General features: G+C 41.0%; 1 protein-coding gene across 3 annotated transcripts in view; it reads left to right on the forward strand.

Annotated features, from left to right (window-relative positions):
* The window catches only part of LOC307075659 (ubiquitin-associated protein 2-like), a 46,036-nt gene that overhangs the window by 16,409 nt on the left and 15,410 nt on the right, over positions 1-14,217 (forward strand). For all 3 annotated transcript variants that reach the window (XM_079736319.1, XM_079736321.1, XM_079736320.1), the window contains exons 6-14: positions 382-462; positions 1,358-1,421; positions 1,705-1,796; positions 2,315-2,364; positions 2,499-2,563; positions 2,711-2,942; positions 7,146-7,377; positions 9,690-9,824; positions 9,963-10,093. In XM_079736319.1, coding sequence (XP_079592445.1) covers positions 382-462; positions 1,358-1,421; positions 1,705-1,796; positions 2,315-2,364; positions 2,499-2,563; positions 2,711-2,942; positions 7,146-7,377; positions 9,690-9,824; positions 9,963-10,093 — 1,082 coding nt within the window. The remainder of the gene's footprint in view (positions 1-381; positions 463-1,357; positions 1,422-1,704; positions 1,797-2,314; positions 2,365-2,498; positions 2,564-2,710; positions 2,943-7,145; positions 7,378-9,689; positions 9,825-9,962; positions 10,094-14,217) is intronic.

The raw sequence follows: 14,217 nt of genomic DNA on the forward strand, positions 1-14,217 counted from the left end.
CTTCATGGTTAATGAAGGGTTAACGATTGTCATTATGGTCAGAGTTTTGGGAACTCTTACAAAAAAAGTTCAAAGATAAATAAATAAAAAAGCTTGGAAGCTTTGAATTTGCAAGTTTTCATCCCTTGTAGCTCTGTTAGGAAATGCGACTCTCCTAGCAAGGCCCTGTGTATGTACAGTATGTGTGCGTTACATAGTGTTGAATCGTTATTGGATGCTCAAGACTCATTTGGTTCCCCATGGTTAAGTTTAACACTAAATAAGTCATTTAATTCAATTGACCATTGCGTTTGAAGTGATAAGGCTGCTCATAAACACGACTTTTTTTCAAATGTATGTGATTTTGCGCTTTCTCTGATATATTTCTTCGTGTGGTTTCAGGTCGGTCAGAGGAGAACGGCTTTGAGGTGGTGGCTCCTGGGGAGAGAGAGGGCGACCGTGGTCGTAGGGGGCGCGGCAGAGGTGAGACTCCATGCTGAAACATGCAAATGGATTCATGTCAATTATGGCACCCATTGCACTCCTGACCATCCCTGGAAGGAGGGATCCCCTACTATAATGCGTTCCTTCTCAAGATTTCTTCCTTGCTGATTTAAGGGAGTTTCTTATTGCCCTTGTGGGGGTTTGGGTAAAGGGGGGTTTCCTAAATATTTGGCCTGTTAAGCCCTTTCAGACTGTAATGGTAATTAAGGGCTATACAATTTAAATGAATTGTATGAACCCTTGTTTATTCATATCTTTGGGAGGGACTGAATATTGAACAGACACAAGCCAATGTATTGCTAAGCAATCCTGCAGTTGGAGTGAAATACTAGAGTCCGGATAGATGTACAGGGGTTACACCAGTCTATTAGCGATTTATTTGTACTATGAGAAATCATCTTCCAGAAATACTAATTAGCTTTTATTTATCTATTGTATTGTACTATACGTTAATGCAGTCTGCTAATGTATATTTAACATTTGTATAAGGTATGGTCCCCTGCCCCAGCTGACCACTTATCGGTGAGAAAACTGGAACATGTGTGGGCTGCTGCAATTGGCCTCAAAGGAGGGTCAAGAGTATTAAAGGAAAATGCAGTAGAACCAGAGGAATATTGACCATTATGATCAGGCGTGGATGGTTAAGCCAGAGTCAAGCATATGGTTGGCAAACGGATAAATGTGTGTCTAACCGATTTGGATTGTGTATGAGACGGCCTTTGTTGGCCTTGTATTCTACTATGCTGGGTAAACACTGGAGGATAATCAACCCCGTTTCCCCCTTCTGACAGTATCACTTTGTTGGCCATTAACCCTATTTCCCTCCTACCCATATGTCCTCAATTCAAAGTGCTTGGTTTTTGAATCATCTCAGGAGTCGGAGTGCGTGGTAGAGGCAGAGGCGCTGTCGGCTACAGGTTCTCGTCCCAGGGAATGGGGTGAGCATCTCTTAATGAACTGCATACTGTACAGGCACTGTTGGTTACAGATTCTTGTTCCAGGGATTGGGGTGAGCATCTCTTTATTGAATAGCGTAAAGGAGGTGATGTCATTTTCAAGCACATATCTGAATTGTTCTGTGAATTACCATTACTGAACCTCTTAACTTAATAAAATCACTAAGCTGATGCGGTGGGAATGCAAAATTCTTACTTGAATTACTTGCCCACTCCATACATCCCACGTTTCATGTATCCTTCCTTCTCATTGTGCCCTATGCAGGACCTTCAACCCGGCGGACTACACGGCTAATTCCGGCGGTGCTCGCCAGGAAACGTGGGACACTGACGGCAACGACGGTGCTGAGGGAACTGGTAAGATAACTACGGCTACAGCAATATCATTTTCTGAACAAATTAATCTCACAGTTGGAAAATATGTTGTCTGTATGGCGATGTGCATCAGACATTACAATTGTATTTCATTTTATAGAGGTATTTAGAAATGTAATTAATAATTAAAGTAATTAATCAAGCAGTTGAGAACTGTGAGATAAGTCTGGTTTTAGAAAGTATTGAAATGTATTTTAATGGACAAGGAGGTGATGATGTCATTTTCAAGCACATATCTGAACACTGATCTGTGGAACTACCATTACTGAACCTCTGAACTAAATAAAAATCCTCTCCTGTCTAATCTGAAAGATAAGCCTTTTTCAAATAAATCTTTATTGGAAAGTGAATATCTTTCAAAGTAAAACTTCTACGGAGAGTGTCATTGGCCGGCTTGGGTTTGAAGGGTGGTTGCCTTTAGACCTCCCGCTGAATGACTAGAAAAAAAAGAAGTTTTATGCCTTTATGAACTAACCAAGGTTAACTTTGATTTACTCTAGCTTGGAGAGGAACTCTGGAAGACTGGGCTTCAGAAGACTGGAACGAAGATGTAATGCACAATGATACTATCATGCATAAACATATGCTATCTTTTTCTTCTTATCTTTATGTGCCCATGCTAGTGTGTTATGGTTTATTTACCGTACAGGGTTTTGACATGTGTTTAATGACTCACTCTGTCAGTTGTCTGAGACCAAAGTGTTCACGGCTTCCTCCGCTCCAGAAAACCACATCACCCCTGGACACGGGTAAGAGGAATTCATATTAACCTACTTCTGTCATGCAGCATGGCTTAAGACACACACACCATTTAAGGTGTAGTCCTCGCATGTGAACAGTAGATGGGATAAAACGAGTGTGTGGCGTTGCCATTCAAGGCTTTGTTGGCTCCGCAGCGTGGACCTCTCCTGCCTGATGGCGAAGACGGGAGTGGCGGGAGCCTCCGTGGAGTCTGAACTGGGGGCTATGGTGGATGCGCCCGTCGACGGTTTGGGCCAAAGCCTGGTGTTCACCAATTCCCACCACAACGGACGCACTGCTACACACAGCTACGCTCACGCCGCCGCCAACAGTAGCAGCTATGCCCACGCTGCCTCTGCCAACACCTCCTATGCACATGCTTCTCTGGTGAGTATAGGCATTCTTGGTTGCACTGGCAAAGCCCCTTGCAATAACATATCTCCATGAATCCAAGCCACGAAGAAATAAGCAGGGATTGGTATCGTGATTCTTAACTACTGAAAAAGGTTAGAAAAAAAAGACAAATTAAGAACAAGACACTTCATTATTTCTAATATGTAGCCTTCAATTCAAATAAATGAATAAATATAATTTACGGTAGAAGAAAAGACAGTGGCATAGAACAACGAGGATGCGGTTTACATGTAGCTGACCTGCAGAAAGGGCCTGAAGTGTTCACAGTCCTGAAGGACGATCAGCATATCAGCTTTTTTCTCTTTCCTTTTGTTTTTCTTTATTTTTGACTAAAAGCACAGTGCGATTTCATTGAAACTGCACAATGTACAAACCACTTTTTAGATTGATGATCATTTGTGGTAGACAAACCTGTTCAAAGCTGTGTCTTAATTGGGACTAAAGTGTGTCCTGCTTTCAATGTCAGCAATCACACCAGCGGCGCCATTCTGCCGCAATGTAACTTCCAGCACTTCTCAAAACCTTTATCAATGGCCAGCCATTGAAATAAACGATGAACGATCTTTTGACTTGTCGTTCTACTACGCCAGGGGTTTTCAAAGTATGAGAGAGTAAGCCCCCCCTCAAAGAACAAATTTCAGCTGAGACCCCCCCGCAAAAAAAAGTTCTAAATCCCTGTGTTTTGAAAGATCTTTTAATTATTTTACACATTTTAAACATCTTTTTTAAACGAACGTCTTAATCTGTAAACTGCCAGTTTAGCCTCCTTTTTAGCTCACCTCAACTTTAGTGGGAGCAATGAGTTTGCGTAGCTGTGTTCGATATCGTTCCCTATCACGGATATAGTGCACTATATAAGGTGCTCGCCATTTTTAGTGGTGTTCGAATTCTCAGTGGTAAATTTCATGCACTATATAGTGGACTTAAAATACCCAAAATTTGAGTGAACATACGATGTTCCCTACATGTTACTCCCGTATATCACAATGCAATGCGGCCGTGTTTTTCGAGGAGAAGAAGCTGAATAAACGCGAAAACGAATAGAAATGTCAACAATTTATTTGGGATTTAACATAGAAAATATAACATTCAAAATTAATAAAAAAAAACCTTGATCAAGGAAATGTAACATTCAACATCAATACAACCTCCAGTTTTCCTCGTGGGTTTGCTTACATGATGTGGGCGCAGCTTTCTGCGTCACACAAATACCCCGCGCATTTACTGACGCAAATGACGTTTAGAAATGTTCTGCGGAGCGTCCGAATTCTCGTTTGTTCGTTCCCTATATAGTGCACTATATCATAAACACTATATAGGGAATAGTGAGTGAGTGAATAGGGAACGATTTCAAACACAGTGAATCTTCGTCTTTGCGTTTTTTTTGCGTTTCTTTTTCTGGTATATTTTTTTGTCACGTCATGTCCCCCCTGAAGAACTCTGGCGCCCCCCAGGGGAGGCGCGCCTCACAGTTTGAAAACCACTGTACTACACGATGCTCTCCGGCTCGTCTTGTGGGTGTCCCGCTTTTTGTTGAAGCTCTGCAGTAACCAAGAGAAAGACACAGACTTAAACAGACTCATTTTCAAAAAAATACTTTTCCAAATTAAAAAAATAAAACGGATAAAAACCAGATGGCATAGGAAATGGGCCTTTTAAAGAAGTGATTAAAATGAATGCTACTTTTTAATGGACAAGAGGGTGATGATGTCATTTTCAAGCACATATCTGAACACTGATCTGTGGAATTAACAATACGGAACCTCTACACCAGGGGTCGGCAACCCTAGGCACGCATGCCACCACTGGCACGGGGCAGCATAATCATTGGCACCCTTGAAAAAAAAATAATAAAATAAAAAAAAACTTCTTTTTTTTTTATTATAAAAATTCACAGCACAATGGGGCAGCATAATCATTGCTACCATTTATTTTTATTTTTTTTTGCACTTTATTCTGTTTTGGGCATTTCCTCCCAGTGAAAATATGTTTAAATTAGTTACAGAAAGCAGTGTTCTGAAATGGGATCAATTAATAGTTTTTAAACCTATGTTGTGAGTAATAGAGAAGAAAATATTTAAAATATTGTTGCAAGTGGCCTGTATGCATCGCCTTCACATGGTTTTGCAAAGCTGTACATGTCTTAAAGATATTGATGTGGATGGTTACAACATTCTCATATATTCTCGTTTTTTACATTTCTCACAGTGCAAATATGTTTTTGAATGAGTTTCTGAATGTTTCTGATATGTAAGTATAATTTGTAAGCCCATTTTGCAAATATAACAACCAAAAAAACATAAAATGTTGATGCATGATTGTGGACTATATGAAAATAGTACAATTCCAGGTCTTCTGGAAATGTTTTTGGTCGCTGTGTCATAATTCAGCTTAATTTTTAATATATTGTTGCTTAAGGCACACTCATTAACGAGAAAATGTCAAACTGGCACTGCATGTTGAAAAGGTTGCTGACCCCTGCGCTACACTAAATAAAAATCGTATTTAAAAAAACAAATTAAAAAATAAGGCTGATTTGCAAGCAAATATACAGTGCGCTTCTCTCTGAGTTCATTCAGCCGCTGTCATTCAGTGGCTTGGGTTTGTGCATATCATACGGCACAGTTTATTCTGGATAAAAAGGCAGATATGCTTATTTTCCTTCAAAAAGGCTTAAGGCCCTTTTGCAGCTCCGCTACATGTACTCTATCCGTTTTCCACGTTGGAGCCTATTGATAATGCAGTGTCATTATTCAACTCCAGTGAATGTTGATACCGGGTTTCGGTACCCTTCCTTGGAAGTACGTGTACGGACAACTTCCTATCGTCTCAAACTTCCCCTTCACTTCAAACTTTAAGATGGCCTGAAACTAGGGCTGTGCAATATATCGAATATACTCGATATTTCTCAGAAAAAGCTGTGTGAGATACATAAAAGTATTGAGTATTTTACGGTCATCTGGGTTTTTTCAAGCGGCAGCCGAGACTTGCCTTGGTTTCGTGTTTATAACATTCTCCGGTGGCTTTCTCCCTCTCCCTCACGCAGTAACGTGAGTGAGGGGTAAAAAAAATACTTGCGTCACACACTCACCAACCAATCCCACGCGACATCTAGGTGCGTAATAATTTTCTAATTTTCAAGTTTCTTACGGATTGCAGCGCTGGCCGGCTCAGTGTGGCATACAGTTTATCCTAAGCCATTTCAATCGACAAATGAAACACGGAAGCGGACAATCTGCTGGTTCCTAAAATAACTAATAAGGGATCAGTGATCTGGCTGTGTTTTGGATATCGAGGGGAAGACGTAAAGCAAAACGCGCCAATGCTTGTAACTTCTTGTCTGATCTGATGTTGTCATGGTTACCAGCTGCACGCTCCGTAACAGTTACACACACAATCGGAATACAAGGTGCTCCCTCGTCTTATGCTACTTCTCTAGCTATAAGTTAGCCCCGGAAAACATTGTTTTACCCTACTTCAAGCAACCATAAAGAGTTAACTGGGACGTGTCTGTGTGGTTTGTTGGGGAGAGGATTTATCTATCTGTCGACCCCGGCAAGGCGCTGGGGTTAGAGGGCAGCACACCTACAATTCCTAAATAAATTAATTCAATGGGCTCAAAAATATCGAACACATTGTATCAAAATGAGTTTCTAATATTTTAGTTTAATTCATTGCAATAGCCTACAGATAAAGAAAATGCTGCCTAAATTAGATATTTGTGTAAAATGTTTGTAGACGATTCAGCCTTAATGTCTCTCTCTCTCTCTCCCCCCCCCCCGAGCTGCTCAGTTTTATTTTGCCCCTTTTTTGTAATTTTGAAGATCATTTTTGCAGTTTGTGCTTTGTTTGAATAAAAAAATTGACTTATTTCACTTAACTTATCTAACTAATCACTAACATTAAAATATAAAATGTTTTGATGGAAACCACCTGGGAGGTTAACCAAGAATGGTATATAGTCTGCAGGGATTGTAGTGAAAACAGTACAGGGTAAAAGTGCGATTTCATGGGGTCCTTTAAAGGAGATTTCAAAATATCGAGATATATATCGGAGAAAATGTATCGGGATATTCATTTTTTCCCATATCGCACAGCCCTAACTGAAACTAGAAAAATGCATGTTTTGCAGTACTGCACATGTCCTTAGGGTTTTGTCTCTCGCTCCCCCTGCAGTCCTCTGTGCTTGGATCTGGATTTGGCTCTCTGAGCGCGGCCAAGCCTTCCTCTGATGTCAGGATACCAGAGCAACTTAACAGCCCAAGGCTTGGCCAGAGGACAAGCCAGAAGATGGTCAACCCTGGCAACGGCGGCTTTGTCAAAGAGGCATGTCCACACCATGGCCCCTCCCCCTCTATGGACGTTAAGGCCCAGAGAATGGACAACGGACCCCTTTCTGCACATCATTGTGAGTCCAACTTTGCCTTATTATCAAACCTTCACTTCTAGTTTGACTAAAACAGATTTAAATGTTTATTATATACATATATTTAATTGCAGACATAGGTAGGGCGGTATTAGCTTAAATTCATATCACAGTATTTTCCACTGTCCGGATGGTATTGGTATTATAACACGGTATATGAGAAAAATAAATAAATCACGTTTTACTAGACTTTCTTAGTTATATTACATTAGTTAAAGGTAAAATATGTATTTTAACACTATGTATCCAGAAAGACTGAGTCATTGGACATAGTATGAACCTGAAGTTTGTTATTGTGCAACGATGCAAACATTCAACATGAATAAAGTTAATATTGATTAAATAAAATGTCAATTTAAATATCATTTAAAGAACACCGGAGAATAAGAAAATGAAAGCACGACAGCCTCAAACAACAGCCTCCTGTCACGAAAAAACCCGTGGATCCTACCAGAGACATTATAGAGGACATAAACTGTATGTAGGTAGTGGTTAATATATTTTATTACACGGCTCTTCTCAATGCTGTGGAATGCTCAGTTCACTTGCATGGGCCTTCACAACTTCCGGCGGTGATTATTTTTTGATAGTTCACCGTTGCTAAGCATATAATGACCGCTGTCAAGGAAACTGGATTTTTTGCCGTCTTTTGTATATCACTCTGCAAGTTGTTCGGTAACTTATGAACCCCAGCATACTCGGTTGCTAAGCGACATCTACGTCTTTGGCGGACTATTTCTCTGCTGATCAACACTACGAATGTTGGTAACAAATAAATTGTAAAAAGACACGTGTGAAGTTTTTTCAACTTTGGCAAGTTGCCGTGTAATAAGCGGGATAATGTATAGAACGTCGCCGGTCATTATCGAAAATAAGCCCCTTCATGGCAAAGCAAAAATACTTTTGCAATAGAGAGCGTGATCAAATCCAGATTGTTGCAGTACCCTTCGGTACTGCAACAATCTGAATCTGATCGGTACCCTTCCTTGGAAATATGATGCATGGAAGACTTCCTATAACCTCAAACTTACCCTTACTTCAAACTTTAAGATGGCCTGAAACTATTTAGAAAAATTTAAACAAATATTCTGACGTGAGCTCCGCCTCATATGGTTAATCTGGTAAATATGCATGTGCCCGCCACATGCACGCGATCGAGAACCAGCCCCTTCTGAAAATCGTATGCCCATCGGCCACTGTGGCCTTGGTTCCCCCCGCTCTTCTTTTTTTTATTGTTCTCTTCCCCCCCTGCCTCTCTGCCCTCTCCTGTCAAGTCCACCCTGCAACGGAATGTTAGTACATGTACTTGATTGGTCAACAGTAACGTAATCAACAAGTGTGACCAGTAAAAATGCAAGCGTTAAAGAGCTCTTGTTGAAGGGCTACCCGATCCGCAGTATGACAACAATGTAAGCGTTCGAAAAACTATCAACGAGTAGCTGTTTTCTGAATCAAATATTCTTCAGTAGCTTAGCTCTTTTATTGACCGAGTAATGTGGTAGAGTCCACACAAGCTATATTTTCCCAAGAATTTGTGATGCTCAATCACAGCGGAGCTTTTTGCTGCACTCTGAAATAAAACTGCTTTAGGATCACTAAGTGATGCCCCGCCAGTGTCGCCAGTACTGGTAACACAGGCCAGCCCCATGACGATGATATTACGTACACAATCCTTGGGCTGATGCCTACGTCGTCTCTAACATGGCAGAGGGAAGGTTATTGTCATTTTGAAATAATCGTAATAATAATGCGTTATTCAAAACATATATATACATTACTTTATTATGCAAATTCTAATCTTATAGACACAAACAGTTTTAACATTAAAAATAATTCAACAAATTTCCTCACCTTTTTAAAAAGAATGCTAAGAAAGGACAGTGGAGAATTATCGCAAAAGTCCTCTTGAAGATGCAGAGAAACCACAAAACAATGAACAATTTCTCTAGAAGTGTTATAATGTTTATTAAAAAGGCATTAATGCTTTTAGAAATTGATTTATTTAACGGTATCAACGGTAAAGCAAAAAGCATATCGTGGCGCAACATAATTCCAGTATTCCCCTTCATATACTGCACAGCACTAAGACATGATGAATGTTGTAGCACGGAATTGTGAATCTGAATACAAAACTGTTTAATTGTAGCATAGACAACACGGGACTGGTTTCTCTCTTTAACTCGAGTAGATCGTTAACATCTTCATCATACAGTTAATATAAAGAGAATGTACTAGCCACATCAAAAATGGATTTAGTATGTATCTGAGGATATTTTCTTTGGTCCTTCCTCCAGTGGAGCTGAAGTCTCAGCCCGAGCCCTCAGCCGTGCTGAGCCAGCTGAACCAGCGGCAGCAGCAGTCCGTCTTACCTGCAGCTGAGCCTTCGGCCCTGTCTCTACAGCATGCCCCACAGGTCCCCACCCAACCAGGTACACGCTGCTCTTTGGATGTGATTGGACGTCTCATGAGGTTTCCTTGGGTTACTGTTGGTAGTGGGAACCAAGAAGCTCAGGGTTTCAACTCTGGCGCTGACCCTGTGAGCTAAAAACTAAACGGCTGTTCCTCAGGCCATGAGTCCTCGCTGCCTCCCGCAAGAGACGGAGCTTCACCAGGAGTGAAGGGCATGGACCCCCCTATCTCAGAACCCCCACAGAGACAGATGAAGACTCAGAAACGCAGAATTCCCCTTCCTTCAAAGGTAAGGCATGATGCATGTTTTGTATAATATGCCATGCATAAGAATAAGCTGCTTGGCTGCACAAAATCAACTTATTGACATGGAGCAAAACATATCATTCACACATGAAACACTTGTCATTTCACTATCTGATGCCATCGTGGGAGTAACTTCTTAAATTTATATGCAAGGGGTTTTGATTGACTGATTGATTGAAAACTTTATTGAACAACAATTAACAGAAGTGTTCAAAAGGATTAAAAAAACACAAAGCCCAAAGGCTTGTTTCCATTGTGGTCCTTATGATGGAAAGGGAGAAACAACACATTGACTAAAACATGGAGAACAAACACACAGCACATGGACAACAACGTTGAGGAAAAAAGGGGAATAAAATTATCCTAGACAGATAAGCAGACACACAGACAGTACAATGTTCCTAGTACTTCAGGGATCTTTTGATTTTGTTTGAGTTACATAGCCATTTTTTTTATTGAAGATTTAAAATGAAAGTAGGAGGAGCTCAACAATTTAAGGTTTAAAGGTAGGCCATTCCACAAGACAGCTGCCGAGTATAGGAAAGAGTACTTTTCCATACAGCTCTTAAAACGGCAGAGCCTGAAATCAGTGGAACTCCCCCTGTTGGAGTAATTGTGTGTGTCAGTAATTTTAGAAAAGTAATTTCGTAGGTACTTGGGTGCCAGGTTATTTCTTATCTTGTAGACTCAACACAGTTTGAGTTGGGTAACTCCACTCTGTGCCACCTAAGACTGGAGAAGTGGTCAGGAAGAAGTGTTCTGGGATGGAGTTTGAGTACCACTCTGATCAGTTTATTTTGACAGATCTGTAGCTTGACTTTGAGGCCTTTAGTAGTGCCAGTGTACCAAGATGTACAGGCATAGTCAAAATGGCATGAACAGGGGCATCGGCTAGGGTTTTCAAGGTGTTACTATCCAAGAGGCTGGATAGTCTTGCGAGGAACTTAGTCCTTTGGCCTTTGAGATAACTCTTTAGGCCATAAACATCCCTGATAATTTGTTGTCTAATATACAGCCTAAGTAAGTGACCACTTCCTTAATTTCAACACCACTAAATCACTACTACTACTACTACTACTACATCACTACTATCCTAAACCCTAAAGACTTTCTTAGTTTGTTTCTGGAACCAAATAGAATTGACTGTTTTGCCAAGGTGGAGAGACAGCTTGTTATCTGTCAACCAAGCACTGAGGTTAAGGAGTTCTACGCTAAGCAGCCTTTCCACCTCTGATTTCTCTTTATGAGAGACTAGAATAGCAGTCGTCTGCAAATAAAAACAGATTGCAATCTATGGCTGACGGCATATCATTCACATATAACAAAAAGAAGAGGGGACCTATAATACTCCGCTGGGGAACTCCACATGTTAATTTAAGTGGTTAGGAAGAGGTCCCTTCCATATCGACCACCTGTTCTCTGCCAACCAGGTATGACCTCACCCACTGGACAGATGTATCAGAAAATCCCAGGGCTTTGAGTTTGTTCAAGAGGAAATCATACTGGACTGTGTCAAACGCCTTTTGGAGGTCTATTAACACCATGCCACAAAAAATCCCCTTATCCACCTCTTTCCTGATGAAATCTGTAAGATAGAGCAGACAGGTATCAGTGGAATGGGCTCTTCTGAAGCCTAATTGGATGTCAAATAAGAGGTTCTGCTCTGCTAAATACCCATCTATTTGCTCATATATGATCCTTTCAACAATTTTTGAAATTGAACAGAGGATAGATATGGGGCGGAAATTTCCAGGATCAGATTTGATTCCCTTTTTATGTAAGGGTATCACTCTTGCCACCTTAAATTTATGGGGGAAATGGTTATTTCTAATGGAAACATTTTTAAGATGAGTTTTGACAGGAGTGATTTTTATTTCAGCAGCATCCCTGAGAAATTTGGCAGGAATGTTTTCAAAACCGATTCAGGCCTTTGAGTTTTGTTAGTGCAAACTCCTCTGTTTGAAATAAAAGGTGTTTGACTGGACTTCCTTTTCTTCATAAAACAACAGAAGTAGAGGTTACTTCTGCACCAGGTTACTTGCAATTGTTGTGAAGATACTATTGAAGGCCTGCCACCAATTTTTTATCATATGATATGAACCCATTTATATCTAGGCCTATTTTACTTTGTTTTTGCCTAGGGTTCTCTTTCGTCCCCAAAGGCGGACGAAATTGTGGGCAAAGGAGTTGCCCACAATTTCTTGGGATCCTTTTTATGCTCCTCAATTTTAGACCTACAAAAAATCTTTCATCGCCTCATCCACCATTCACTGTACCTTATTTCTAAGTGTTTTATACTCTTTAAAAAGAACAGGCAGTTTGGTGATTTTATCTCAAGTGAATGGTGTCCAAGATATCATTATTCATCCAAGGCTGAGATCTCTGTTTAATCCTGGTCTCTTTAAATGGGGTCATGTACTTCTAAGAAAGTAATTTGAAACTGATCCCATGCTATATCAACATCACATATGTTGGTAATTTCCATCCAGTTAATATTAAGTATGTCCTGAAATTTGTTAAGATCATACACTTTTAAACTTCTGCTCTTCAGAGATTTATGAAATTTGATCGGAGCCCTCTTAACTTTCCTGGTACTAGGTTAAAAAAAATCACTAACGTTACTAATTCCATACACAATGACACCACTTTGTAGGATTTCACATGTGTCAGGTACCATATGATCAATAGCAGTTTGGCTATGTTCAGTTATTCTGGTTGGAACATTAATTAATTGGGTTAGACCATGCGTTTTTAAGAAATCACAAAAGCCATTGTACAGTGGACCTTCAGTATTTAAAGCATCAATATTATTATCTGCCATTAAGATGACTTCCTGGTTTAAAAAGTCATGACAACCTGCACATACACATTCCAAGGATTTGATAAAATCATTCTGATGAGGTCTATAAACAACACCTAACAATATTGGTTTACTTTTTGGAAGTAAAATATCAATTCACACAGCTTCAAGGTTGATGTTTTCCAGGTCCTGTCTTAATTTAAAATCAATGTCTGACCTTACGAATATGCATACCCCTGAACCCCAATTTCAACTTCGGAGTCAGTGATATGAGAATCTAAGTCTCTGAAAAAAACTGTGCTTGCTTTGATTTTCATGGCAAGCGCACGCACCTCCGTGATCTTTGGCAGTAAACTGCGAATGTTTAACGTAAAACGGCGCAATCCCTTCAATGCAAACATGGATGCCTGCTCTTCAGTGAAGTCCAAGGTGTTACTCCTTACTGTATTGGCCTTTCATAGCCATTTGGTAGCCGACACTACTGGTGTCCCCAGCAGCACACTGTGTGACAGCCTCCTCGCCTTGCCCGGGTAGTGGCTCCACCTGTGTTTCATGACCTCCATGCGCCAAAGCCTTGGTTGACCGCAGCGGCCCCATCCTCGTACCCTCCAGTGCCTGGTGTCCGTTGGCGTTGGGTATTCCAGCCTCAGTGTCAGCAGCACACTGCAGCCTCCTTCGCGTCAGCCTCGGCACCCGGGATCCACTGGTTCTTCCGTTAATAGCCATGTTTACAGCTGCGTTCACATCAGGCAGCTCCCGCTGCGTCTGCCGTAGCTCCCGCTGCGTCTGCCGCAGCTGTCCAATAGCTGCTTCGTGAACTCCCACGTTCGCGACCATTGCAGGTGGCTGATCGCTTACTCGTTTGTTGACTTTGTGGAAAAGCCGGCTAGCTCTGCGTTTCCTCCGAGTCCAGTCTCTGGACCAGGGCATTGGTGTATATCACCGGATAGAGAGAGTGAGATTGTAAAACTGTTGTTTTGGCGTTTTCTCATGGCCCATGTTTTACACTTTGGTCCAATGTGTGGAGACTTTGCCCAAATGCCCAAAAGTATGAATTACACCTCGGCCAAAACCAAGATGTTTATATCCGATGCCTGTTGTTATACCAGTCTGGAATTCGACTCCTTGGCATTGGGAGGACATATTTTTCCTTTTCGGATAAACTACAGGGCTTTCAGTTAGATTTCCACAAGCAAGCACACCTGTCTCACCTGTCGCCGCCGTCTGAGTGGGAGGTACCTAACAATGATAGTTACTAATGACACCGCCGTTTTGATTGTCCTCGTCGGCTGATCTACTTTGCAGCA

Source organism: Pollachius pollachius, assembly GCF_949987615.1.
Source record: "Pollachius pollachius genome assembly, chromosome: 1".
NCBI lineage: Eukaryota > Metazoa > Chordata > Actinopteri > Gadiformes > Gadidae > Pollachius > Pollachius pollachius.